This window comes from Bradysia coprophila, unplaced genomic scaffold, assembly GCF_014529535.1.
Source record: "Bradysia coprophila strain Holo2 unplaced genomic scaffold, BU_Bcop_v1 contig_94, whole genome shotgun sequence".
NCBI lineage: Eukaryota > Metazoa > Arthropoda > Insecta > Diptera > Sciaridae > Bradysia > Bradysia coprophila.
In genome coordinates this window covers 5,739,806-5,764,431 of record NW_023504022.1, presented here as the reverse complement: position 1 = coordinate 5,764,431, position 24,626 = coordinate 5,739,806, and the positions used below count along the sequence as shown (strand labels likewise).

At 35.7% G+C, this 24,626-nt stretch overlaps 3 protein-coding genes and 1 long non-coding RNA gene across 12 annotated transcripts in view; 3 read left to right on the top strand and 1 right to left on the bottom strand.

Moving 5' to 3' along the window:
* Positions 1-1,095: 1,095 nt before the first annotated feature.
* LOC119085109 lies at positions 1,096-2,907 on the top strand. The gene is made up of 3 exons (XR_005089232.1): positions 1,096-1,190; positions 1,310-1,409; positions 2,281-2,907. It is a non-coding gene; the product is annotated as an uncharacterized LOC119085109 (long non-coding RNA).
* A 3,678-nt stretch (positions 2,908-6,585) lies between these two features.
* On the top strand, positions 6,586-12,411 carry LOC119085107 (L-threonine ammonia-lyase-like). Of its 2 annotated transcripts, none has more exons than XM_037195362.1 (12): positions 6,586-6,724; positions 10,075-10,341; positions 10,413-10,483; positions 10,576-10,672; positions 10,746-10,862; positions 10,928-11,102; positions 11,166-11,227; positions 11,415-11,535; positions 11,602-11,773; positions 11,843-11,935; positions 11,995-12,124; positions 12,203-12,411. In XM_037195362.1, exons 2-12 carry the CDS (start codon positions 10,111-10,113, stop codon positions 12,320-12,322), a joined length of 1,389 nt encoding a protein of 462 aa, XP_037051257.1. In that variant the 5' UTR covers positions 6,586-6,724; positions 10,075-10,110; the 3' UTR covers positions 12,323-12,411. The 2 variants fall into 2 exon arrangements, with proteins under 2 accessions (XP_037051257.1, XP_037051258.1); XM_037195363.1 differs by lacking the exon at positions 6,586-6,724 and adding an exon at positions 6,731-6,801.
* A 3,335-nt stretch (positions 12,412-15,746) lies between these two features.
* LOC119085106 (excitatory amino acid transporter-like) lies at positions 15,747-17,708 on the top strand. Its single transcript, XM_037195361.1, has 5 exons — positions 15,747-16,066; positions 16,137-16,467; positions 16,528-17,025; positions 17,097-17,426; positions 17,490-17,708. Exons 1-5 carry the CDS (start codon positions 15,925-15,927, stop codon positions 17,641-17,643), a joined length of 1,455 nt encoding a protein of 484 aa, XP_037051256.1. The 5' UTR covers positions 15,747-15,924; the 3' UTR covers positions 17,644-17,708.
* Positions 17,709-19,972: 2,264 nt separating this feature from the next.
* LOC119085103 (probable phospholipid-transporting ATPase IA) overlaps positions 19,973-24,626 on the bottom strand; it is a 59,467-nt gene continuing 54,813 nt past the window's right edge. For 5 of the 8 annotated variants that reach the window (XM_037195357.1, XM_037195349.1, XM_037195354.1 and 2 more), the window contains 2 exons: positions 23,001-23,092; positions 19,973-20,849 (listed from right to left, as the gene is read on the bottom strand). In XM_037195357.1, the coding sequence (XP_037051252.1) occupies positions 20,752-20,849; positions 23,001-23,092 (190 nt within the window). In that variant the 3' untranslated portion in view covers positions 19,973-20,751. Of the gene's footprint in view, positions 20,867-23,000; positions 23,093-24,626 lie in introns of all 8 variants that reach the window. The other 3 variants (XM_037195351.1, XM_037195350.1, XM_037195352.1) reach the window with 2 other exon arrangements.

The following is a 24,626-nucleotide window of genomic DNA, read 5'->3' as shown; positions in this document are numbered from 1 at the left end:
GGCGGCGGGTCAGGTAACTTGACTGAATCTCTGTATAGATATGTACATTCACGTCAGGCATTCAGAAGACAGAAATTCGTAGATCTGCTCTAAGTCAGTGTTAATAACTTTTAAATCTAAATGAAAATGACTGGAAGTGAAAGTAAGCGTCTCGGAAAACCTTAAAGAATCTAAAAATACTAAGAGCGATGTTTCCACGCAAATTTTGCTCGTAAGAGATTTACCAATTGACGGATGGACTCTAACTGAACATTTTCGTTTCTGAGCAAGGTCCTAACATGAACCTAGCTGGTATATACCCTAAAGAACTGTAAGAGGTTTTTATGTTCGAGTTTGAGGAATGATAAATGGATTATGATTCTACTGCACAGAAATACATTTTCTGCAGGAAGACCACCTCACATATCGAAGGGTTCACAATGTATTGTAAAAGAAGGAGAAGAAAGTATGTCTCTGTGTGGTAAGGCTAACATTATGCTTCAGCTCTGAGAAGGAGTTGATTTGCATCGACACATAAAAAATGATATGCACCTCTGTTAGGATCACAATCACCCACTCGTCAAAATGTGGACAGATATGCATAATCACTGTGCACCTTAAGGCTGTTTAGATCGTTCATTGCTAAAAAAAACAAATCGTTCATTGCTAATAATTTATCAAAAATTTGAATTTCGATGTGGGTGGGCGCCGGTAATAATTTGGGTCTTTTTTGTTGTTACTAAGCTTCGTAAAGAAAGGCGTGTCTGATGACACAAGTCGTCTGAATTATAAGAATAGACATTTGCTTCATTCACGCTATGCAAATGAATTTGAATTTTAGTGTTTTCTTCAATGCGGAAAACATTAAGTGACAACGTTAAATATCATCGAAACGTTTTAGATCTGGGTGTGTTCAAATGAGCCAATGTTGAGTTGGTGAGTGATGTGCATAAAAAAATGTTTTGTGCAAACTGCGCTAAGAATGGATTTATCAAATTTCAATATTTCACTTCTATCGTCGACCTTTTGTTTAATGGTTCTATTCTAGTTGGTCATCGATTTGTCAGTATATAATAAAACTTAGTTTAAGATATGACCTGAGAAGGTGATATAAATTCTGAGGAAAATTTCAAACTTAGCCAGTTCCTTGTGAGTACCTCGGGCGGCAGTTCGGAGCCTATTTTTTTGCTTTTCGTATTCATAGTACTGTGGTTAGTAGTCTGTGATTTGTTTGCTATTATTACATCTTAATTTAAAGTAAAAAATGGATTGCATGAGTTTCTAATGCTGCGATTGAAATTCAAAATTTTATTTTTTGTGTTTGATGTAGATTTTGGAAACCAATTGACGAATTCAGTATAGACGACTTTTGTATTTGAAGTGTTGCATCTGATATTAAAATGATGCTAAAGTTTGGAGTAATACTCGTGGTGAGTAAATGCAATAAAAAAAAAACGGAATGACTATGCGACAGCGACTGCCCGGGCGAATAGCTGATAACCTGATACTTTACCAAACTAAAATTGAACCAAAAAAATTACGAAACAAAAACTTGAGTCACAGGTGAGGTTAAGTTGACAATATTAATTAAAAAATATTCTTCATAGGGCAATCATTATGGATTAAGGAACTTGTTTATGTATTGTCCGGTGACACGTGGATCGCCACCGGTTTCTGGTGCGTTTTGATTTTTGTTTTCTACACGTTCGTTGCCACGAAAAGGACTTCGCCTAACATAAAATAAAGACCTGGGACATACGTTTGACAATGTGGTCAACATAGAGAAAATTAATTTCAAAACCCACCGAAACCCTGTGCTTCCATCTACATAAAATACACATACCGAACGAGCCAATCTTAATCTATTGAAGCGGAGTAATGAGCCGCTTACACGAGCCGTACCTGATGGTTGGTTGAGTGATTTGAGCACATGCTTATTTTCATCACCGTGTTCAACGCACTTCAAGCATGAGTGGTACTCTAAATAGAGTACTGAAAGTGGACAAATTTTAGCACTACCGTGTTCCATTGAATGTCCAGGACGTTGATTTGTCGTCCTTTATTTGTCGTCAGAAAAATGTCAGAAATTCATTCATTCATCTTCTAGTGGGACTTCCATTTATATTCATCATATATTTATATTCACCTTGGTATTTTTCTCAAAAATAATAAATTTTCATAGAAAAATTGTAGAGCAAAAATTTTACATGATTCTAAACAACGTCACTGACATGATAATCCGTTCGATAGTTTATTTGAACGACGAACAATCTTAAAATTAACAACAATATCGCATTTCAGATCCAACTCATCTGTAGTTACTGCGCAACATATGCATATGATGATGGCAGCTACCATGCAGACAACAGGGGTCAATATATACCGGATAATAGGGGGAGATACTTCTCAGACAATAGTGGTCAATATATACCGGATAATAGCGGGAGATACATTCCAGACTACGAAGGATTTTATAAGTTTGGACCGCATGGACCACCAGGACCAGATGGAAAAGGACCACCAGGACCACCAGGACCACTAGGACCACCAGGCCCGCCAAAACCAGATCAGTCAACAAGTGCTGATTTCAAGAAGCTTGAAAATTACTCTGGATGAAATTTATATTTTATAATGTAGATTCATGTCAAACAATACACTTACACTTTATTCCAATGCTTGACAATGAAAATTATATATAGATTCAGTAGATTGAATTCCCGTTTACTATTTTATCACGTTCACGGCGAAGAAAGAGGATGAAGACTGTTGGAATGAATTTTCTGGCATTTTTTTTCATTCCATAATTATTCTTCACATAGACGTGCTGAGTGTCACATTTACTAATAAAAAATACATTCGTCGAGTCTCTACCCACGCGTGTTTGGTCTCATTGGATAGTAGAGACCCGTAGTAACGAGGTCTGATATGTTTTTCGTTTTTTAGCTGCTTTATGGCGGCAGATGACCCTTAGAAGTTCGCTAGCGGAGTCAAATTTTCTCAATTTCCTGTCACAACCTTGGACAGCGACGGCCAACGGCTTCCATAGTATCGTTGGACTCCTGGTGGACTACTCTCTACTATACATTGTCAAACTTGTTTGGTCGCTGCTGTCCAAGAGATTCCGAAACCGAAAACCGGCTCAATCCACGGTAGCGTGGGCAACAAAGCTGTGAACTTTTACTAATATCTCGAGAAATTTAGAAGCTTAAAAAATTACAGGCCCCAGTTTTGTTACTAAGTTAGCTATTCCCTACAACTTTGTAGAACATCAAAAAGCTGTAGGACTAGCAGGAACCGAGAAATTTGTTGCCCACGCTACAAAATTTTCCACTTTTAAATGGATTGAGCCCTGATTTTCAATGTCCAGCGCTTCCACACACGGACCTTTTGACCTTTTTTGGGTATGTATCGCAGCGTCTTTCTAAGCACTATAAACCTGCACATACGACACAGCAAACTTTTTCAACTCTGCTGCCAAAAATAAAAAGACAACAAGAAACGAGCCGTCAGAACAGTCGGAGCGTTTGCTGCGACTGAGCCCCGTACGAACCCGTACATCTATTGCGCACGTGACCCTAGTGCGTCTGTCACCGTAGTTGAAGTCAAATTATTATGAAATGTGTACATCTTATAAATTGCGCATAGCGCAATTACGAAGCCCCGTACGACGTTCCTTTCAAATGTAACACAAATTTAGGTAAATCGGATCAAATTTACTCGAGTTATATGCAAAACACACTTAGGGCCGTGGAGCGGCCTTTGTCCAAGGACCCAAATTTTAATTTTTTTTCAACAACATTCTATTCCTCGTTGGATTACCTTTCGAATGAAACAAAATTTAGGAGAATCGGATCAAATTTACTCGAGTTATATGCAAAACACACTTAGGGCCGTGGAGCGGCCTTTGTCCAAGGACCCAAATTTTAATTTTTTTTCAACAACATTCTATTCCTCGTTGGATTACCTTTCGAATGAAACAAAATTTAGGAGAATCGGATCAAATTTACTCGAGTTATATGCAAAATACACTTAGGGCCGAGGAGCGGCTTCAGTCCAAGAACCCAAATTTAAAACGTTCTTCGTCACATTATATTCATGCTTCGATTACCTTTCAAATGAAACAAAAATTACGAAAAAAGGATGAAATTTACTCGAGTTATATGCAAAATACACTTAGGGCCGAGTAGCCTTTCACTTCTAGGGCCCTAACTCACGGGCCATTCACCCGATTTTAATAAACTTTTTTTTCCTGGATCGGTATCGACATTACCTATCTTTTGCCGTTTCATTTACATTTCCAACGTTTTTTTTGCCGTAAATATCACCAAAAGACCTTAAATCACTTAGGTGGCCCTAACTCACGAAGGGCCGACCCGAATATGCCCATCTTCGAACTTAGCCTCACTACAGTGTGTTCATCTTTAGAAAGAACAATTTCAGATTTATCAGAGTTTTAAAAGTCATCGAGGTTCCCAGTCAATTAAGTTCTTCCCGGTCTATGATATTTTGGCGCGAAATTTGAATTCGCTATGGGATTTTCAAATTTTGTGCCAAAATATCATAACCTGGAAACGCTTTATTGACTGGGAACATCGATGACTTTTAGAACTCTCAAAAATTTCAAATATGTTCCGAACTAAAATGAACCCACTGTATTTTGACTATCTTTCAGGGATTTTTTTTTTTTTGAAATCGGATTTGATTTACTCAAGATATCGACGTGACAGACAGACGGACAGACGGACAGACAAAATTTTTATTGCGGATTCGTCATCTATGAACATAGGCAAACACTTTGCCCTTACCGTCTGCTTCGAATTCCATCAATTACACACGGCATCGTAATCCTATAAGCCCCTTTGTACTTCGTACGGGGCTAAAAAGTTGTTCCACATAATTGTCCGGGAGACTAACGATTCCATAGAGCCATCGATCATTCGGATCGGATGTGGCTTGAATTTCATTTTCATATAAGCTGGATGAAGTTTTCGCAAATTCATTTTTAAAGGTTTTCTGTCTGGAAAAACAATTTTCCTTTTTTCAAAAAAAAAGGTTTTGTCAAACAAAGAAAAATCTTAAAGAATTTAAGGTGCTGGGAACATGGACTAGTATGGGGCGCTTCAGCTGTGCAAACAGTTTTTCAACTCATCTTTCAGCTGACTGAAATTTGGGTGTGAGAAAAAACCTTAGACCTGCGGAGACTTTAGGGAATATATTTTATTGTTGATTTGATGTCTCTACCATGCCATTAATAGATATATGTATCGCCAACTCCGCAGTCAATGATCTAAGAATCTTAGATTCTAAGATTAGAATCACCTCGGTATATCACACATAGTACGTGTCATCACTTTCAATCTGCCTACAATGTCCTGTAAAATTATTTTTAACTCATCAAATACTCGTATCGTATTTCTGCAGACTTAGACTCAATAATTCATAATTTGCATAGCTTCATATTCCATTATAATATAATTAAATGTTAATTGAAAAACAGCAAACAAATCTACTATCAAATTACACAAAATGTTCGAAAAAAGCGTTTTAACGCGTGTCTGGTGATGGTGTTAGGAATGAAAACAAAACAATTAGCGCCAATTAACGATTTATTTTCGTTTTCGTTCGGAAGAGTCCAATTAGCACAACACGCAAAATGATAAAATAAAACTGCGAGATTTACCTCCTGTGCCAATGTTAATACACAATTTCTAGCTAATGTTCTATAAGGCAGGTCAAGATATTCCAAGAATAGTAAACCCCTTTGCAAATTTTCAAATTGCTGTTGATTCAACAACAGCTTCAAGGTTGTACTACTATACGAAAAAAATCATTGTTGTGGTCAGGATGGAAAATTTAATGCGGTCAAATATTGGAATGCACTAAGTCAGCTCGACCGAAGATACGAATGCGTATAAATTCACCTCGAAATTGTTGCCAATTTCAAAATTTACATCAATGGATTTCAGAGGAAAATGTCTCTCAATTTACCTTTGTTGCCACTTTAAATTAGCATCACCAATCCACACATGGTGTCACACGATCGTGATCAAATTCAATTACCTGCTGGATGAAGATCTTTTCTAGTGAAACTAGTCAACTGTTATTCGCCACGACGACAAATAGGAGACAATGAGCTCTGGGTAATGTTTCATAAAGGTTTCGAAAATCAAAATTCAACTCACGCTTGAACTCTTACGAATTACAGCGAACATAGATACATCCGCTGCCTTCTTCACTATATTCTTCATTACTTCTTCAGTGGACATATATTTTAGCGATTCACATTTCTTCGGAAACTTTACTCTGAAATATGACTCCCGGCTCTGCGTTATAACACCATTCAGTTATACAGATTGCTATTCACAATTTTAAGCTTAAAATGTCTGTAAAATCAGTACTGTACCTTCACTTACAAAGTTACTAAATTTAACAACAAAATACTTTGTGTGCGGAAGGAATGAAATGCATTTTTGGTTTGTAACGAGTATAACGAGTCTCAGTCTCTGTTACCTTTGATATGTATGCGAGTGGCTTGTATGTACAAATTGTATTAATAAATGTTGTTGGACCATATATATTCCATTCAATGGCTTTGTACATAATAATAGTTAAGATTAGAGCATTAGAGAGATAGAAGACGTTGATCTAGATTGTCATTCCAAAAAAAAAAAAACTTTTGTGAGCGAGCGAGATTTTGATAAAAGTTTTAAGATTTACAAACGGTAGACAGACATCAGGAAGTGAGGTACGGTGTACAAATATACAAAGAAAATATTTTCGTTTTTTGTTAAATGTGCCTTTGGCGTGCGGAGTTAATCACATGTAAGGAACGACGTGAATGAATATTCGGTGGAAGTCACCGAACTTTTTTGTTTGTTTTTTTTTAAACTGTTACTGAGTGTTTCAAACGTGCGACGAACCAGAATCGTTTTTGTTTCCATTTCCGCCTTCGAAACTAAAATGAAGTGATACAGCAAGAGCATCAACCACATAGAAAATGCAGGAGAGGAGTGTTGGGCAGGCATCCCCAATAACGTTATTATTACCCGAAATGATTTCTGTTACTCGAATAACGTTATTCAAAATCACGAACTAATGTCGGTTAATTTATCACAAATTATTGCAGATTACACTAAAGATCACTTCCAAGGGCTGAAAAAATACAAACTCAAACTCACAGCCACAGTTAATCGATCTCTGTGGGCCGGGGTCCATTTTTGTATGAAAAATTTCAAGTTTGGGGCACTCTCCGGTACGTTGTTCCTTTTTAGTCTCTAATCGATAGTGTACAAGGGTGCCACTCCATCCTAAACGATTTAGGTCGCTCAATGGCGAAATGTGTAACAAACGACGAAAATCGGTGGAAATTCTACAAGAAGGATTTTTGTGAATATATTTCTCAGCGATTTACCTGCTGTTATTACTAGTTATTACTCGTTAAAATTCTCTGAGCACTGCTTCAACTTGTTCATGATTTATTACAGTTTCGTCACAGCGTAAATTATTTATACGTCGTTAAGTTTTCGAGTAAAACAAACTTGCCATATATTTTACACGCTTCATGATACGAAAACAGACGAAATCACGCACTGAAAGTTATCGGAAACCATAGTTTTTTGGGTTCTCTCTGAGCAGACCTTGTAAACAGGTCTAGGGATAAAAATGATGTTTTACTCGCTTGGTACCTGTTTTGAATTGATATATACGAAGGCGGAGCTAACTCTCTCACTCTATTTTGCTCTTTTTGTTTTTTCTGTTTTTCGAATCATAAAGCGTGTTTTTGTTCATTATGTTCATTATGGAGAGAACACACTCAATCACATTATGTATGTGAACTCGTATCCAACGAGAATTATTTTTGCATACGTAACGTATGTATACTGTAATTTCGTGATTTCTCTCCTTATGATGCAAACAACTATTTCTCTACAAAACTTTTATTTTTGATAGACCCATAAAAATACTAATTTTTGAAGGTTAGGGTCTAGACTTTTCTACAATAACGGAAAAATGTCAATACACCTTCCCGAGAGCTTTCCACAGTTTCCTAAAGTTGGACGAGGGTACCTGAAATGGCTTGAATTCTAGTTTTATGACTACTATATTCATTAAATAGCCGCTGTGACAGCGTGCAACTGAGGTGGTCTGAAAAGCATCCCAAAAGAAGAAGACTCAGAGGATTTCACCGGTCTACGACCAAGCACTAGACATGATTTTCGTTTAATACTCAAGTATTACCCAGTGTTTGATATGTATGCTTTTGTGAATTACTATATAATAATTGCAGCAAGTAAATCGCCTAGATACACTTATAGACCCAAAAATCCTTCTTTTGAGAACATCCTGATGAGAAAAAACAGAACTTATCCTTACGCGAGTAATGTGTAATTTTGGATAAATGTCGATTTCCACATTCGTCAATTTGTCATTTGTTACACATTTCGCCGTTGAGCGACCTAAATCGTTTAGGACGAGGATGGAGTGGCACCCTTGTACACTATCGATCAGAGATTAAAAACGAACAATGTACCGGAGAGTGCCTCAAACTTTTTCATACAAAAATGGACCCCGACCCACAGAGATCGATTAATTGTGTCTGTGAGTTTGAGTTTGTATTTTTTCAGCCCTTGGAAGTGATCTTTAGTTTAATCTGCAATAATTTGTGATAAATTAACCGAAATTAGTTCGTGATTTTGAATAACGTTATTCGAGTAACCGAATTCATTTCGGTTATAACGTTATTGATGCCTGGTGTTGGGCTCTCCTCATAATTAACTCAAATGAAAATTGTACAAAAAAAACGTTTCAGGACTATGGCTCAAGAAATTAAGTTTCGTCGGATTCTTTGAAGTAGTTGAGAACGGTGTGTGATGTGTGCTTAGGTTATTTCGAAATCCCATTGACCTTCCCCTTGGTGCCTCCAAATGTTTGTTTTGTGTCCACTAATCATTTTGAACCAAAGATCCCATATATGATGAGATTTAATTTCATTATTTTCACGTACCCCGTAAAAATCCATATATGGGGCATTCCAGCTAATTTGTGAGTTTTCGAAATATTTTCACCAAAATGTGAACCGATTTCGGTAAACATTTAAAAAAATTCAAATTCTCGTTGGTTTAAAAGCACTGGGTCTTCGAATATTGGAAAAACAACTGATTTGCTCTCGCAAAACATAGAAAACACAGCTCACTTTATGCCTCACAAATCACAAATGACCAAATTTGTAACGCAAAACTAGCCATGGAAGTACCCATGGAAATTGATAAAAAATCAAATTTTTCAATTATTTCGAAAAGCGTTAGCTGCGCCACCACACCCCTCGAACAAAAGTGGTTTCTAATAGCCCTAAAAGTCATTTGTGAAGAAAAATCGGATATGCCAACGCAGTGCGTTGGGCAAAAATTTCAACTAAATTTGGTTGAGGAACACCGTGAATATGTGGACGCACAAAAAGACGAAGTTGTTAATGATTTCTTTAAAAAAAATTTAAAATCACATTTTTTGAGGATCTTTCTGTTCCGATCCTATAACCATCACATACCCCATGTATGAATCCTTGGCAGTTTCGAGAATTAAGAGCTTTAATGTAGTTGGAATATCCAATCTGAATTCGATGTTTGTTGTTTTATGAAAATATAAACTTGTTACTGCCGTCACTTCTCGCACTGTACCAATAGAACTTTCAAGAGCTCTTTAGGAGTTTCCTCGCCACAGTACGAGTAGTCAAAATATCTCATATAAATTAAGTTTGTAAGGTTGGCATAATGCTACTGCGTCGCAGTTTTATATCCGATCAACGCACTTCAAGCAAAAGTGGTAATCTAAATAGGGTACTGAAACTTTACAGTGCTCCAGCTACATACAAAATTTTACACTGTAAAAAGAGTAGGGATAAAAATTCACACAAAATAGTACTCTATTTGGCAGCTGTCATTAATAGCACTTTTGCTTGAAGTGCGTTGATCCGATCCGATTTTCGTTTAAAAAAGTCTGTTTTAGTGCTTGGTTCGGTACTATGACAACTCTTTAAAACCTTTGTCTGCGAGAAAATGTCTGAGAATGATGGATTTTCTTTCATTTATTGATTTCTAGAACGAACAGTTACAATAACTAAAAAAAACTGGAATCATGTCCAATACAGCAGAAAAGTTTACTGCTGCGCCATCAACAAAAGAAAAGCAAAGTAATGGGACACTGCCAACGGTGCCAGAAAAACCGAAAGTAACGGAAGTCGATAAGAATCTTCGTGAGTTGGAAGATCCACTGTGTTCACCGAACAATATCCAAAAAATTTCGTTCCAAGATGTTACGACCGCTTCATTTTTAATCAAAGGTGGTGTGGAATACACCCCATGTCCGGTAATTATTTAGAAATTGATTTGAATTAGGATAAAATCGAAAAATGACATGATATGAAATCGTGTTTCCAGAAATCACAGTTGTCCGGTCAATTGGGAATGACAATCTATCTTAAAAAGGAATTCCTTCAGTACACCGGAAGGTAATTTCAACTTTTTCAAATTTTACTTCCAGAGACGTTTCTCGCCTCTTTCCACTATTCAATCAATGACTCGTTTTTCGTTACTATCTAAGCTTTAAAGAACGTGGAGCAAGATACGCGCTATTGATGCTGAGTGACGAGCAAAAGAAGAGAGGCGTTATATCGGCGTCGTTGGGAAATCACGCCCAAGTATGTATGCCCTGCCAGACTCGATAATAAAAAATTGTTTGCGAAAGTATTAGTCAGTGTAAACACTTTACAGGGACTAAGTTATCATGCTAATTCACTGGGGATCCCTTGTACCGTCGTCATGCCAAAAGCAGCACCGATTATGAAGATTCAGAAGTGTCGCAATTATGGAGCAAATGTGATTGTTCATGTAAATGAGAACGACGATTTTTTTACGCGGGGGCCTCCAGTTGTAAAACAATTTTTTTTTTGAAGGGAAGTGATATGGCTGAATCGAAAAATTTGGCCATGACCATTTCGAAAGAAAAGAAAATTCCTTACATCAACGGTTACGATCATCCGCACATTATAGCTGGACAGGGTACGATTGGTTTGGAAATTTGCGAACAAGTGAAAGATGCTGATGCAATCGTTGTTCCAGTCGGTGGTGGTTAGTAGGAACAATTGAATTTAATGAAATTAACTTTTGCGAAATGTAAAATTTTGTATAAAGGTGGTCTTATTGCTGGCGTTGCAGCAGCTGCAAAGTCTCTACGACCAAACATCAAAATTATTGTAAGTGGATGAGTGAGGACCAGCCTCGGAACCAACAATAGTCAAAATCATTTCGAATTTATCGTTTGATATAAGATCTATTACTCTCTCTCTCTCTCTCTCTCCCTCTCTCTCTCTCTCTCATTGCCGGATCGAATTTTGTCATCTAGCCGCTCCAAAAATGTCAATGAACTCATTTATTACACAGGGTGTTGAGTCTGAAAAGTGCTCGAGCTTCACCAATGCAATGCAAAATGGGGCTCCCATTTACACACCAAATTTACCGACTCTCGCTGATGGCTTGGCAGTGCCTTGCGTAGGATATAATGGTTGGTTCAATGAAATAAATTAACCGACAACTTTACCACTTTCAATGTTTCTTACTGCACCACCAGCATTTGCCACAGTTATGCCATTACTCGACAAAATGGTAGTCGTGAAAGAAGAGTGGATTGCATTGGCTATTTTGCGTTTGGTCGAATTAGAAAAATGCGTAGTGGAAGGCGCAGGTGCTGCTGGTCTTGCCGCAATTTTAGCTGGTCATTTGGATGAGTTTAAAGATAAAAAGTTGGTTTTGCGTTGACGGAACGCTGCTTGGATCAATGCTAATTCGTTTCTGTATTTCCACAAATTAAGAGTCGTCTTGTTACTGTGTGGAGGCAATATTGACACCACAATTTTCGGACGTTGCTTGGAGCGAGGACTGGCTGCTGAAGGACGATTGTTAAAGTATACTCGCGTGCCTTTGTAAATTTCGTTGAATTTCCGTCACTTTTTCATTGTTCAAGATTTATTGCCACAGTAAGTGATCGCCCAGGTGGCATCTCCGATTTGTGCAAATTGATGGCATCAGTGGGTGTTTCTATCAAAGACATAATGCACGAGAGAGCCTTCATACGGGATATTTACAGCGTTGAGGTACATATCCCATTAAAGGGCTTAGAGTCTAGGTACTGTTTGTTGTCTAATTTGATAATTTGCACACGAAAAACACAGGTGAAAGTGATTTGCGAAACACGCGACTGGGCTCATACGGAAGAATTACGCAAATTGTTAACAGACAACTATACTCGAGTCATCTTTAGTGACGTTCCATTGGCCATACCTCCGTCTTAGATTGATCCTGATGAGATGATTATTTGCTTTATGGTGTAATCGATTATAGTACAAAATCTTGCAGAATAAATTTTGTTTTAGGATGAATATGGGCCAAATATTGTTTTCCTCTGATCTACTATGCGAGTGATCGTTTGTAGCATTAAGACACTGGAAAAAGGTGGGATTGATTTGAGTAGAGTAAATTTTTACAAAGAATATCTCGATAAAGTCAAGAGCCATTTGTTATCGACGGTTAAGACAAGACTAGCGATTATCTACTGCTAAGTTTGTTCTTTATAGTCAAATGAATGTTAAAACAGATAAAGTAAAAGAATTTGTATCAAAGACTGGGGAATATTGGAACAAAGGAAGTAACAGACTTAACGGTTATTACGTGATACGCTTATCGTTTCTAAAAGGTTTTAATTCAATTTACGGCAAATTCAGTAAATTTACAGCTATTCCCTTCACTGAAAGTCATGGCCCTACGAAAGAAAATCACTTAAAGTGACCATAAGACGATAAGTTTTCAACAATTTTAGTTTTAATCGATGAATAATGAGATCTTAGACGGAATATTGGAAACAACGGGATGGGACGGGAGAAACTACAGAGGAACAACTTTCGTTGAATAATCTTTTAAAAATATAATTTTTGAAGATCAAATCAATTTTTGCATAGAGTGAAATAGACACACATAGAGCGGAGCGAATGATGGAATTCACACGAGTTTCATTTAATCGGCGCATTTTAGTAGACAATATAGTAGACTCCTAGTGACAGTTGGGATCGAAAGTTTTCTTTTACATCTGTCAAAGTGACGTTTTAAACGTCAAACAAAAATAAATTATTCGATGTAGTCAGAAAAACGTTAATTTATCCTTAATTCTAATTTAACCAACAGAGATAACTTCTAACAGTTACATTCAATTACGATTCTAACTTAGGGCAGAACATAATTTCAATCCATTGCATTACTCATAGAATGCCAGTGTCAATGTAATAAATTATTGTAACGAAGATATCGCAGGTATTTGATTCAAAAGACATTACAACGATGGAAATGATGATTTAGAACCTCCAGCACACATCAATATTAGGGTGTCCCTCAAAAACAGTTGAATCTCACCATCGTAAAACCCTGCTTTATCTCCAAGACACATTTTCCGGTATTCTTTGTGGTATAATAAGGCGGAATATGCCAGTCCGGAAGCCACTCGTTAAACCAATTCTTTTTTTCCGCATCGTAGGACATAGTCTAATCCTAAATTTGTACCAATTCTTTGAATCTCAGAAAGAAAGAAAGGAATTTACGAGGGTAAGAGAAGCAATTGATTTTGAGTAACACCCTAATCAATATATTAAAAACCAGAGTTTGGGTGAAACATAAAACAGAATGAGATTTCGAAAGTCGCTGAATTTTTTTTCGTCATATATCGAATCGATTTTGCATGAATTGAAAAACTTTTTTTGTGAGTTTTTTTCTCGGTTATCGTTTAAACGACTTCCCCGACTTTATTTCCAATTTTCGTTTAGAGTTTACATTCAAACATTTTTTGTTTTTGTTAAATATATTTTTGCAAACATCTTCCTCTTGTTTTTATTTGGTTTCGTTTATACATTTAAAAAGCTACATGTATTTACTAAATGTTGTTGGGAAAACGTTGTTGTTGTCATAAGATAATTTATTTTATTTTTTTTTATAAATTTTAATAATTCGTTTTCAATTTCTTTAGTATAATAATCATAGAAGTTTATTACATTCAAGGTTTTTTTTTTGTTTTTTATTTTATTTTTATAATTAATTGTTTTACAATTTCTTTTTTTTTTAATTTGTTCTTTTAAAGGGACTGGAAAAAGTTCATGAAATTTCATAACAGTTTTGTTAACTTTGGTTAAATAATTTAATTTAGCACTCTCAACTATGTAATATTTGTGTGAAGTGGCAACGCTTTCCCTTCGTAATAGATCGATTCTAGCAGTTGTTCTATGTTGGTCAATCTTTTGTATCTCTTCAATATCTTTCAGAAACGGTGAGTAAATCTGTGGTTTTCATTTTAGTTCTGAGGATATTTCAGGTTTTCTAGAGTATTAAAAGTTATTGATGTTCCCAGTCAATTGGGTGTTTCCAGGGTATGATGTTTTGGCGGAAAACACCTTAGCGAATTCAAATTTTGCGCCATCATAAACTAAGAATTTCATGGACTGGGAAAAACAACGACTTTAAAAACTCTAAAAAATCTCAAATTGTGTTTTCTTAACACATTCAAATTAATTGCGGCTTGTTAACTTTCGGCACCCTGGGTTTTTCTTAAATAGTCGTGGAATACCTCCAAATAAATTTCTAAAAATCTAGAATTCAGTTTTGGATTTTTAGAAATTCCTCGACTATGCAAGTAAAGTCTAGGGTGCCGAAAGTTGGCAAGCCGCAATTAATTTCAAAGCTGAACAAACTGTAAGTCTATTACTTCGACAGTTTATAGTATCTAACGTCAGCTATAAGAGAACCACCTATAACTGGGCTCATCATTTTTTTTTCGTCGCTGTTCGACAACCGATGACTAGCCGTTTGAAAAAGGAGGTTGGCTGTGTGGAATGAAACATCTGTAACTTTAGCTACTAAATTGTCGAAAACTTTATAGATTTTCGTTACACCCACTGAAAAAATGAAATCTGACACCTGTTGTGATCTGTTTGTTCCCACATAGATTTCTTTTAACAAATGAGAACCTAGATTTTTATTATCTGACTTTTTGCTAGATTTTCATTTGTTAGACTAAATTTAGATCGAAACAATTACAATCCATGACAACTCACAAATCATAAAATATGTCGGAATTCACTTCTTCTTGACTGCAGTGATGTTTTCATATGACCAAAGAATTACCCTTCGACGAACTACAGACCTATCACCAGTATTAGTATCTATATCGATCGATCATTTTTGCGTCAGATTAAATCAAATCTGCTACTTCATGAGTTTCAACAAAAATTTTGCTGGAAACAAACTAGCCAAAGCTTGTCGTTTTTTTTGTCTCCCCCTTGGAGATAAGAGATGACATCGAATGTGAACATACCAGTTCACTATTTCTTGTGATTGTTGTTGACTCAAACATTTGAAATTTCGAAATTTCGAATTTTCAAATAGAAATTACTCATACGCAAAAATCCTGTAAGGTTTAGGTAGACTAGAAGGCAGAATACATGTAAATCTTACGGCTTTTATTTGCATACGAAACAATTAATTTTGAAAATTTTATCTTTGTTTGCCAGATGGCGATAAGATTTTGATTGATATACGCTGCTGGATCGTTACAGGGTGTGCTGAGCTCAATTGCATTGCAATTGTATGCACTACTCTTAACATACTGTAATCTTCTGCGAATGATTTGAGATAAAATCCAATTTTTTTAAAAGAAATTTCGTCTCGGCTTTATCATTACAACGAAACGGATCTAGCTACAGACACACCCTGTGCCTAATAGAATCGAACAATTTAACAATTGAATAAATTGTTATTAACAAGATGAGACACTGTACATAGTGTCTAAATTTCGCTACGCAAAGAAGTTTGATTTCGTTTACGGTTCAGCATTCACGGACACACAATTTTGTTCATCATGGAACCGGATACAGTTAACTCTAATAAGAGTGTTAATGAAGACGCACGACCAATTAAAAGTTCCAAATTGAATGCTCTAATTAAGAAAAGTTTGTTGCTTATATCAACGCTGGCTGGAGTAGCGGTTGGTGTGTTTGTGGGTGCGTACGATTGCCTTAATAAATGACAAAAGTAGCTGGAAGTGGCAAAGCTACAAAATCAATTTTTCAGGTATCTCATTGCGTCCATTCCATTTATCCAGTGACTCCATCATGCTGATCACATATCCTGGCGAATTGTTTTTGCGACTATTGAAATTAGTAACTCTACCAATGCTGATCGCCAGTTTAATAACGGTTTCAGCCAGTCTGAATGCTCGTATGAATGGCAAACTTGTGTCGCGCACGATATTGTATTTCGCGTCAACGTCAATGCTATCAGCATTTTCTGGCATTTGTTTTGCTATGTTGATCAAACCGGGCAGTGTTAGTATCACAAAAGTGGTCACTCAAGACCGTATTCAAAAGACGAGCTTCTTGGACAGCATTCTAGATCTTGGAAGGTAGATCAGTTGCATTGGGCACTCAAACCTCGATGGAAATTTCATCAAACTTCTTTTTAGAAATTTATTTCCCGACAATTTGTTTCAAGCAACATTCCAACAAACTGTGACGACCTACGTTCCGTCTAAGAACAATGATTCAATCGATCCGGCCTTAGTTCGTGAAATAACCCAACGAAATGGCGTGAACAGCATGGGCATTGTAGTCTTCTGTTTAGCATTCGGAACGTTACTGAGTACCATGGGCGAACGGGGCCAGGTGATTAAAGATTTCTTTTCAGCAGTGTTTGAAGTGACATTGAAAATGATAACGGCCATAATTTGGCTGACTGGATTTGCCGTGGCTAGCATTATCGCTGGAAAAATACTGAGCGTCGAGAACTTAGTTGAAGTTTTCTCTCAACTGACACTGTTCATAGTTTGCGTAATTGTCGGCTTAGCATTTCATCAGTTGGTATTGTTGCCGTCTCTTTACTTCGCTTTCTTGAGAAAACAACCGTACACGTTTTTAGCTAAATTAATAGACCCGTGGATCACAGCTTTCGCTGCATCGTCGAGGTAACCGAAAGTTGTGCTTATGATTGGCAACAGTCTGTAAATCAGATGCTAAATTTTCCATCTTCTTGTAGTGCTGTTACGCTACCAACCACACTGCATTGCATGAATGTTAAAATGAACGGCGACAGCCGCATTTCGAAATTTGTTCTCACACTTGGAGTTACTTTGAACACAAATGGCACGGCAATGTTTCTAGCAATGTCGACAATATTCATATCACGGCTGGACGGAGCTAATCTGACATACAGTACGTTGTTCACCATTTTATTAATGGCAACCATATCATCGATGTCAATGCCATCAGTACCAAGTGGATCACTGGTTATGCTATTGGTTATTCTGACGAGCATCGATGTCGATGGACGCGATATATCACTGTTGTTTGCGGTGGACTGGATGCTGTACGGTTTCGCATTTTTTAAAGCGAAAATCTGAGCTTTTACGAAACTTATTTTCTGTTGCAGTGATAGATGCAGAACCACAAGCAATGTGATCGGTGATTGCTTTGCGGCTGCGGTCTTAGAAAAGCTTTCGAAAAAAGATTTAATTGAAATGGATTCAATGGCGGGAGTGCAAGAGAAATCACCAGAAAATGAGATTTTAATTCAGTCTGTGTAACTGTGAGTGAAATGCCAACATGGTCATGAAATGTAGAAATGGTAACACTGTACATGATCGAATTTTGTAAAGTAATTGTCCCGTACACGGTCCCATAGCACAAGAGCTCGAAGAATATAAACGCACTGCAAGCCAGACACCAGAACCGAATTTAAATAAGGGACCTGCTGTCTTACAAGAAGCCGAAGAATGTTTTTGACTTACAAATTATTTCTGCAAAAATGTTTAGTTGGTTCGTTTATCTGGCACACTATTAGTATCATGTACATCGCTGAGCACCATCTAAATGTGAAATGAATGAGACGAAAAAATGCATTGTCTCTCCGTAATTGCCATTTTTAGCTTTCCGGTGACAACCTATTAATGCACCCGGAGCTTTTAGAAACTGCCAGTCATTTGTTAACGAGAACAATGACAAAAGTAAACGATAACCTATGACTCGAGTACTCTTATACAGCAACATTTTTAGTAAATCTGAAGAAGTAATAGATTTGACATCAAATATCAAAAAATTCTTGAAACAAAAGGAGAAATAGATTCAATCGTCCTACGTTGAGATATACACTTTCCTTTTGTTAAAAATTCAATAAGGGAACTTGATCTAAATTTTCATTAGATTTCAACGGAAGTTCCGTTACGGAACTCAATTTCAATCGGTTGATAGGTAGAAAGAGGGATTCTTTTGAAAAACAGCCTACCGAAATCGGTATGTGTTTTTATATGTGCCTAGAAAGGTATTCGACCCTAGAAGCCAAAACAACTTTCAAGAAAATTCTTCGAAATTTGTGTGGCTGGTGAAAGGTGATCAAAAACCGAAAACTTGCACTTTTCTTACAAAAATTTCTCCAGTTACGCGAGCCGTACAGGGTCGTATGGGGTGTCATTAGAAAGATAATTGCATGTACTTTCGGGGCAAATAGGATCTTATTGGGTTTAACATTCATCGACACTGAAATATGTGCAGTTGAAGTTTTCAACCGAAGTCTTACACTGTTCTTACTGAAATGTCTCGAGGTACACAAAACGTACATGGTCGTGTAGGGTGTCATTTGACAGGTAATTTAACGTGCTTTTGGGCAAAATAGGGTCTTATGAAGTTTGGATGCATCTATGATGAAATATGTACACCTAAACATTTCAACTAATATTTCATCGTTCATAATTCATTTTTCCCCACTTAAGACGAATCTACAAATGGCTAAATTGTTGCCTACATTCGGGCAAAAAATTATTATTTTGATGATAATTTTAGGCTCGCATCCTTTTTGAAAAAAGTACGACCATCGATTGGTGTTAGATATGTTAGCTTTCAATGAAAAATTGAAATCTTTGTTGTGATGTACCCTGAGACCAAGAAAACTCAAAATATGTGTCAATTTTCATAAAATAATGAGTTTTCTCTACTAAGATGACATCACAACAAAGATTTCAATTTTTACTGGAAGCTTAGACATTTTAACACCAAACGATGGTCGTACTTTTTCCAAAAAGGATGAGAGCCCAAAATTATCATGAAAATAATAATAATTTTGTGCCCGAAAGTAGGCAACAATTTAGCCATGTGTGGATTCGTCTTAAAGCGCCTTTTCACCCTTCAGGCCCATTTTCCTACGTTTCGTATGAACACAATTCTAGGAAACATGTGTCTTTCACTTTTTCTTAAAAAAAACATTTTCTGTGACGCTACAAAATTACTCACGTTCTAGACGCTGTTCGTTCTGGCAGTTGGGCCCTCAGAAAGAAGGAAAAAATTTGCATTTTGGCACCCACTTTTTTTCTAAGACTTCTGTAGGCTTGCAGCCCAAAAGTACTGGGTTCATTTATATGTGGGACGAAAGTAGGTGAGGCCAGCTACAACACCCCATACTCAGTTCCGCCGAACATCGAAGCTGCAGAGAAGGCGGACTCTCCGAACATTCACTCAATTATTATTATTATTTATTTCTAGTCATAACTCTTGTGGATCAACTAGCACCAAGCGGTGCGTATACTCTACCTGTAGGTCTTTCCAAGGCCGACAATCGTACAACATTACAACAATTTAAAATAATTTTTTCTTGAGTTATTGCCGAAAAACTGTTGACGGTACCCTCTGACATGTCTTCACTTTTGAACGCTTTTCACAGAAAACAATTTTTTTTTTAGAAAAAGTGAAAGACACGTTTACTAGAATTGAAAGACGAATCCAACGAGCTATCACTCATTAAAAACCGCTTGTTTCCCATTCACCTGAAGATTTGGCGATATCACTCTTAATGAGACGCAAACCAAGGGTTTTCATTCAAAATAATTTTCCTTTTGTGAATTTGTGAAAATTAAAACAAATAAAAATTTATCAGATTTGTATCATAAATCAATAACTTCACTGCATTTTACACACCTTAAAGCGGCCACTTCAATTAATAAGTTAACGTTTGATAGGTACAAAACTAGAATTGTAGAGAAGTTGAATATGGGGGGGTTCGCGCAACTATTGGTGCTTCACAACAACTACGTTTTTTGATATAATGAATTAATAAATTCAACAATGAAGCGTCTCGATAATTTTTTATAATTTAAATTTGAAAACAAAATTTAACTTTTTTAGAGAAAGTAAGATAAAATCACGAAAAACACACATTTCTTTTTGGTCATCCTAGAGTTCAAATAGTTTAAAATATTCTGTAAATTTTTTATCACAATCAATTAACGATTTTCCTTTTTTTGTTGTTTTGTTTCTCATTTTTTATCATCAATCAAATTTTCTTGATTTTTTTTCTCTCTTCAAAAATTTTTCTTTTCACTTCCTTTGCATCTCGCTTTTAAGTTTTTTTTTTTTCAAAAAACATCACGAAACATTTAAATGTATGAAAGGCATATAATAGTTTATACAAAATAGACGATGATGACAGTCAATAATTAACATTTTGTTTGAGAAAAATTAGAGAAAATTCTTTTTTTTTTAACATTTTTCCTAAAAACACACACACCGATCAAAAAAGGAAAGAAAATGCGACGCGGGAAAAAAGAAAAAACTTTTCCTTTTTCCCATTTCGTGTCACCGAATCGATGTTGTGATCGGTTTCAACAAACCACTGTAAAATTTTCGTATACTCGCGATGGGCAGCCTCATTTTCCATCGGGTTTTGGTAGATTTGTGTCGTATGCTCGAATAACGTCGGTCTGTGAAACGCTGCCACCTTCTTCCTGCGAAAATGCGTAGCCATCTACAAAGGGGATGTATATGTAAATTTAAAAGAAAGAAAATTAATTTATATTGTCGGCAATTAATGTTACGGTAATTGAAGGTGTTTATTTCTATGATTTTGTTTTGTGTGCAATATGGTTGAATTTGATCGATAAATTAGAGATTTTGATAATCGATAAGTTCAGTGTGGATAACGTTCAGTCGTTAAGACTTTTTCAATGTTCTAACCCTAATATATTTATCTAAAACCAGAACGACCAACGGTTTTTTAAAACTGAAATGTCAGCAACAAGCAGAAATTTTGAAAGTTTCCTTTTCTGGTCGGCAAAATAACCACATTTGGTCGGTGATGATACTATTGTATTTAGTCAGCACAATTGAGTTACAAACAATTTTTTTTTTTTTTATCGTTGGAGAACCTAATTATAAGACACTTTGTCTCGTATCATATGCCAAAAAAAAGTTAAAACTTTTTTTATAAATCATTTTGAAAGTCACTGAAAACACGAAAATTCGAATCGAAATACAAAAATTTTTGATGACATACTGTATTTCTATTCGAATTTTCGTGTTTTTAGTGACTTTCAAAATGATTTATAAAAAAAGTTTTAACTTTTTTTGGCATATGATACGAGACAAAGTGTCTTATAATTAGGTTCTCCAACGATAAAAAAAAAAAAATTGTTTGTAACTCAATTCTAGACTTTATCAACAAATTTGATAATATTGATGGTGATGTGACCAAAGGCCGAAAGCCCATTAGGAATAGAGCGTTTTGCATTTTCGAAAAATTTCGATATTCACCACAGGCTAAACAATGAAAAACGCAGCATAATTGTCGAAAATGCAAAAACGGTGAATTCCCCGTGTGTTTTCCGCCAAAAAGTTTCGCCCAGCTCATTCTTTTCTTTCTTCACATTGTAAGTGGACGGTAGTTTGAAGATCGAGAACCTACGTGTTTATTAGGCAGCGGTTTTATCATACACACATTGTTACGCTGGCTGAAACAAAGTCTAACATTTAAGATTCAATTTTCTAAATTCCCAAAAGTTCCCAAAATCAATTCCCAAGTGGCTATGATGGCTGAGACAAACATTTTTTTCCTATAGGTGATATGCCTAGTAACTAGTATACATCCCAGTCAGCTTATGTTGAAGAAAATTTATTGAATGGTCCGATCTGACAGACAAGTCGATTTTTTATACCTTATCAGAAACTATAGCAACATTCCTCTCGAAACTAATCAAATTCTCTACGTACAGGCTGATGTATGATGTATATATACACTAGGCCTTCCCTAGTGATCCATCCTGAAATTTTCAAGTTCAAGTCAAGTTCGGGTCAAACCCGAAGGTATAAGTTCAGGTTCGGGTCATTTTCTGTTCGAACCAATTCAAGTTCGAGTCCGGATTGAACCCGAAATCGAAAATTGAGTTCATCTCGGTCCGAGCCTTGGTATAAACGACTGTTGACCAGCGGTGTATGTCATATCTTTCAAATTTTTAAATTCAAGCGACGATAATGTCCAATCCTCTATACGTTAGGTATAAAAGATTTTTATCTCCTTTGATCAAAAGTTACTGAAAAAACCTTTGCTGACCGATATGGGTCGCCCTACAGTTTTTCCTACGATGGAAAGTATAAACTCATTTCACTTAAAAGAAGACTAACGAAAACGATCTTTTTCCATATTTCGTATACGAATGATTAGTTTATAGCCAGCTGAGTCCTTTCTAAAAATCTGGCTTTCGAAAATGGCTGTTAAGCTTTCTATTGAAAATTAACCAAGCAGTACATTCCAGCTCTATATATTTACTACACACATAACCAATTAGCGGCATGTGTGATCTTTAATTAAAAGTGCTAAAGAACTAACGCTGCAATGTGTTAATAAAACGAATAAAAAAATAAAATTGAAAGTGTGAGGAGGCCAAATCGAATTTGATTTTCCAAAAAAAAAATTTTTTGGTTAATTTGTGGTTATGATGGTTATATAGAAACGTTCCTTTGCGCAAAAAGGAAAACATTTTTAATTTACAAACAAATCGAAGTTATTTCAATAATGAACGAAAAAAAATTAGAACAAACAACAAAACCAGACCAGTCAGATTTGTTAAAATTATTATTTAAAAAAAAAATCTTTTTTTTTGTTTATTTTGGTGATACTCACGCGACAATTCAAGTTCCATATTAACTCTTGTGTTCGATCGTCTGCTAAATACATTTCGAACGTTCCTTAGGAGACGCGCGGTCTCAGTTAATCTGGAAAATGGGGGTTAATTCGTGTTTTTGTTTTCGTATCATGAATTCGGATTAATTTTATATTTTTGTAAGATTTTTGTCCACGCTTTGTATAAATAGAAGGGAAATGATAAACAAAATTACAAAACTTCCAATTTATAAATCGATTTTTACAAAATTTCGCAGCAACAATATTTTAATTGAATTTAAAGCCAATTAAATTTGAGGGTTTTTACTAAATATATCCATTCATACTATACAACCATTAAGTCCACAACATGTCAATTGATTAGCTTAAATAGCACCGAAGAAATTTAGTCGTTTTTTTTCAAGAAGTGCTGCTTTTCGCAACAAAAAAGGAAAATTTCGATACTCTTATTCGTTCAAAATAGTTCGGTAAACATTTGATTGAACTGACACCGTATCGAATCTTCTTTTTTGTTGCTAAGCATGAAAAGGAAAATTATTTGTGAATATTATGTGTAAAGCGGTTAAGCATGCAAGGGATTCACTAACCAGTAAAAAAGCGATTTTGACTTTGTCCCATCCAATACTTTTGCAAAAGATACTAGAACACGCCGCATTAATTTCTTCAGCTTCATTGAATATCTCTTTAGTTAATTAAGTCGCTGTAGAAGCAGATGCTAGTCATCGGTTGTCAATGTTTGACAAGCGTTCTCTTACATTAAGTCAAATGTATTTTAAAGCAGTAAAGATTTTTGATAAGGCGATGCTTTAAACAAAAGAAGTAACAGATTCAGTTATTCCGTAACCGATATGCTTGTTATAACCCCAACACAAGCTTAAGACTAACTGATCGTCTTATTAGATTTAGAGCCTTTATTGGATCTTTTTCGAAATTTTTCCTAAAATAGGCTCGGACTCAGGCCTATTGTTTGGGAAATTTTTGAAATTAGGACGTTGTTAAATTTCGATAAATTTCGATAAATTTCGTTAAATTTCGTTAAATTTCGTTAAATTTCGATAAATTTCGTTAAATTTCGTTAAATTTCGATAAATTTCGTTAAATTTCGTTAAATTTCGATAAATTTCGTTAAATTTCGTTAAATTTCGATAAATTTCGTTAAATTTCGTTAAATTTCGATAAATTTCGATAAATTTCGTTAAATTTCGTTTAATTTCGATAAATTTCGTAAATTTCGTTAAATTTCGTTAAATTTCGTTAAATTTCGTTAAATTTCGAAAATTTCACAATCAAATAGGTCATGTACAAGAGTCCCTCCAAGAATAATTTTGTGCGATCGTTATGTTAGTAGTCTTTCGAATCGGAAACATTCACAGTATTCCCGTGACTACTCTGAACTACGATTAAAAACGTGGCATCCCCGTCCCTCTTGCAAAAATATTTATGCGTCGAAAAGCTAAGCAAATGTACCTTATGCATCCAACTCTTCCACTATTCCCATGGTATAAATTGCGCAAAATCGCTTTAAACTAAGTGAATGCTTAGTGAATGTTTGTGCACTACAGTGATATATCAAAAATGCCAAAAAACACTACCAAAATGCTAGAATTAAACATGATTAATATTACT

What these genes read in the sequence shown, in the direction of transcription:
- LOC119085106 (XM_037195361.1), top strand. Translation starts at nt 15,925, where the DNA reads ATGGAACCGGATACAGTTAACTCTAATAAGAGTGTTAATGAAGACGCA. An exon ending in AGCGGTTGGTGTGTTTGTGG is followed by an intron (nt 16,067 to 16,136) that starts GTGCGTACGATT and finishes TCAATTTTTCAG; the next exon opens with GTATCTCATTGCGTCCATTC. An exon ending in TTTGCGGTGGACTGGATGCT is followed by an intron (nt 17,427 to 17,489) that starts GTACGGTTTCGC and finishes TTTCTGTTGCAG; the next exon opens with TGATAGATGCAGAACCACAA.
- LOC119085107 (XM_037195362.1), top strand. Translation starts at nt 10,111, where the DNA reads ATGTCCAATACAGCAGAAAAGTTTACTGCTGCGCCATCAACAAAAGAA. An exon ending in TGGAATACACCCCATGTCCG is followed by an intron (nt 10,342 to 10,412) that starts GTAATTATTTAG and finishes TCGTGTTTCCAG; the next exon opens with AAATCACAGTTGTCCGGTCA. An exon ending in GATGAGTTTAAAGATAAAAA is followed by an intron (nt 11,774 to 11,842) that starts GTTGGTTTTGCG and finishes CCACAAATTAAG; the next exon opens with AGTCGTCTTGTTACTGTGTG.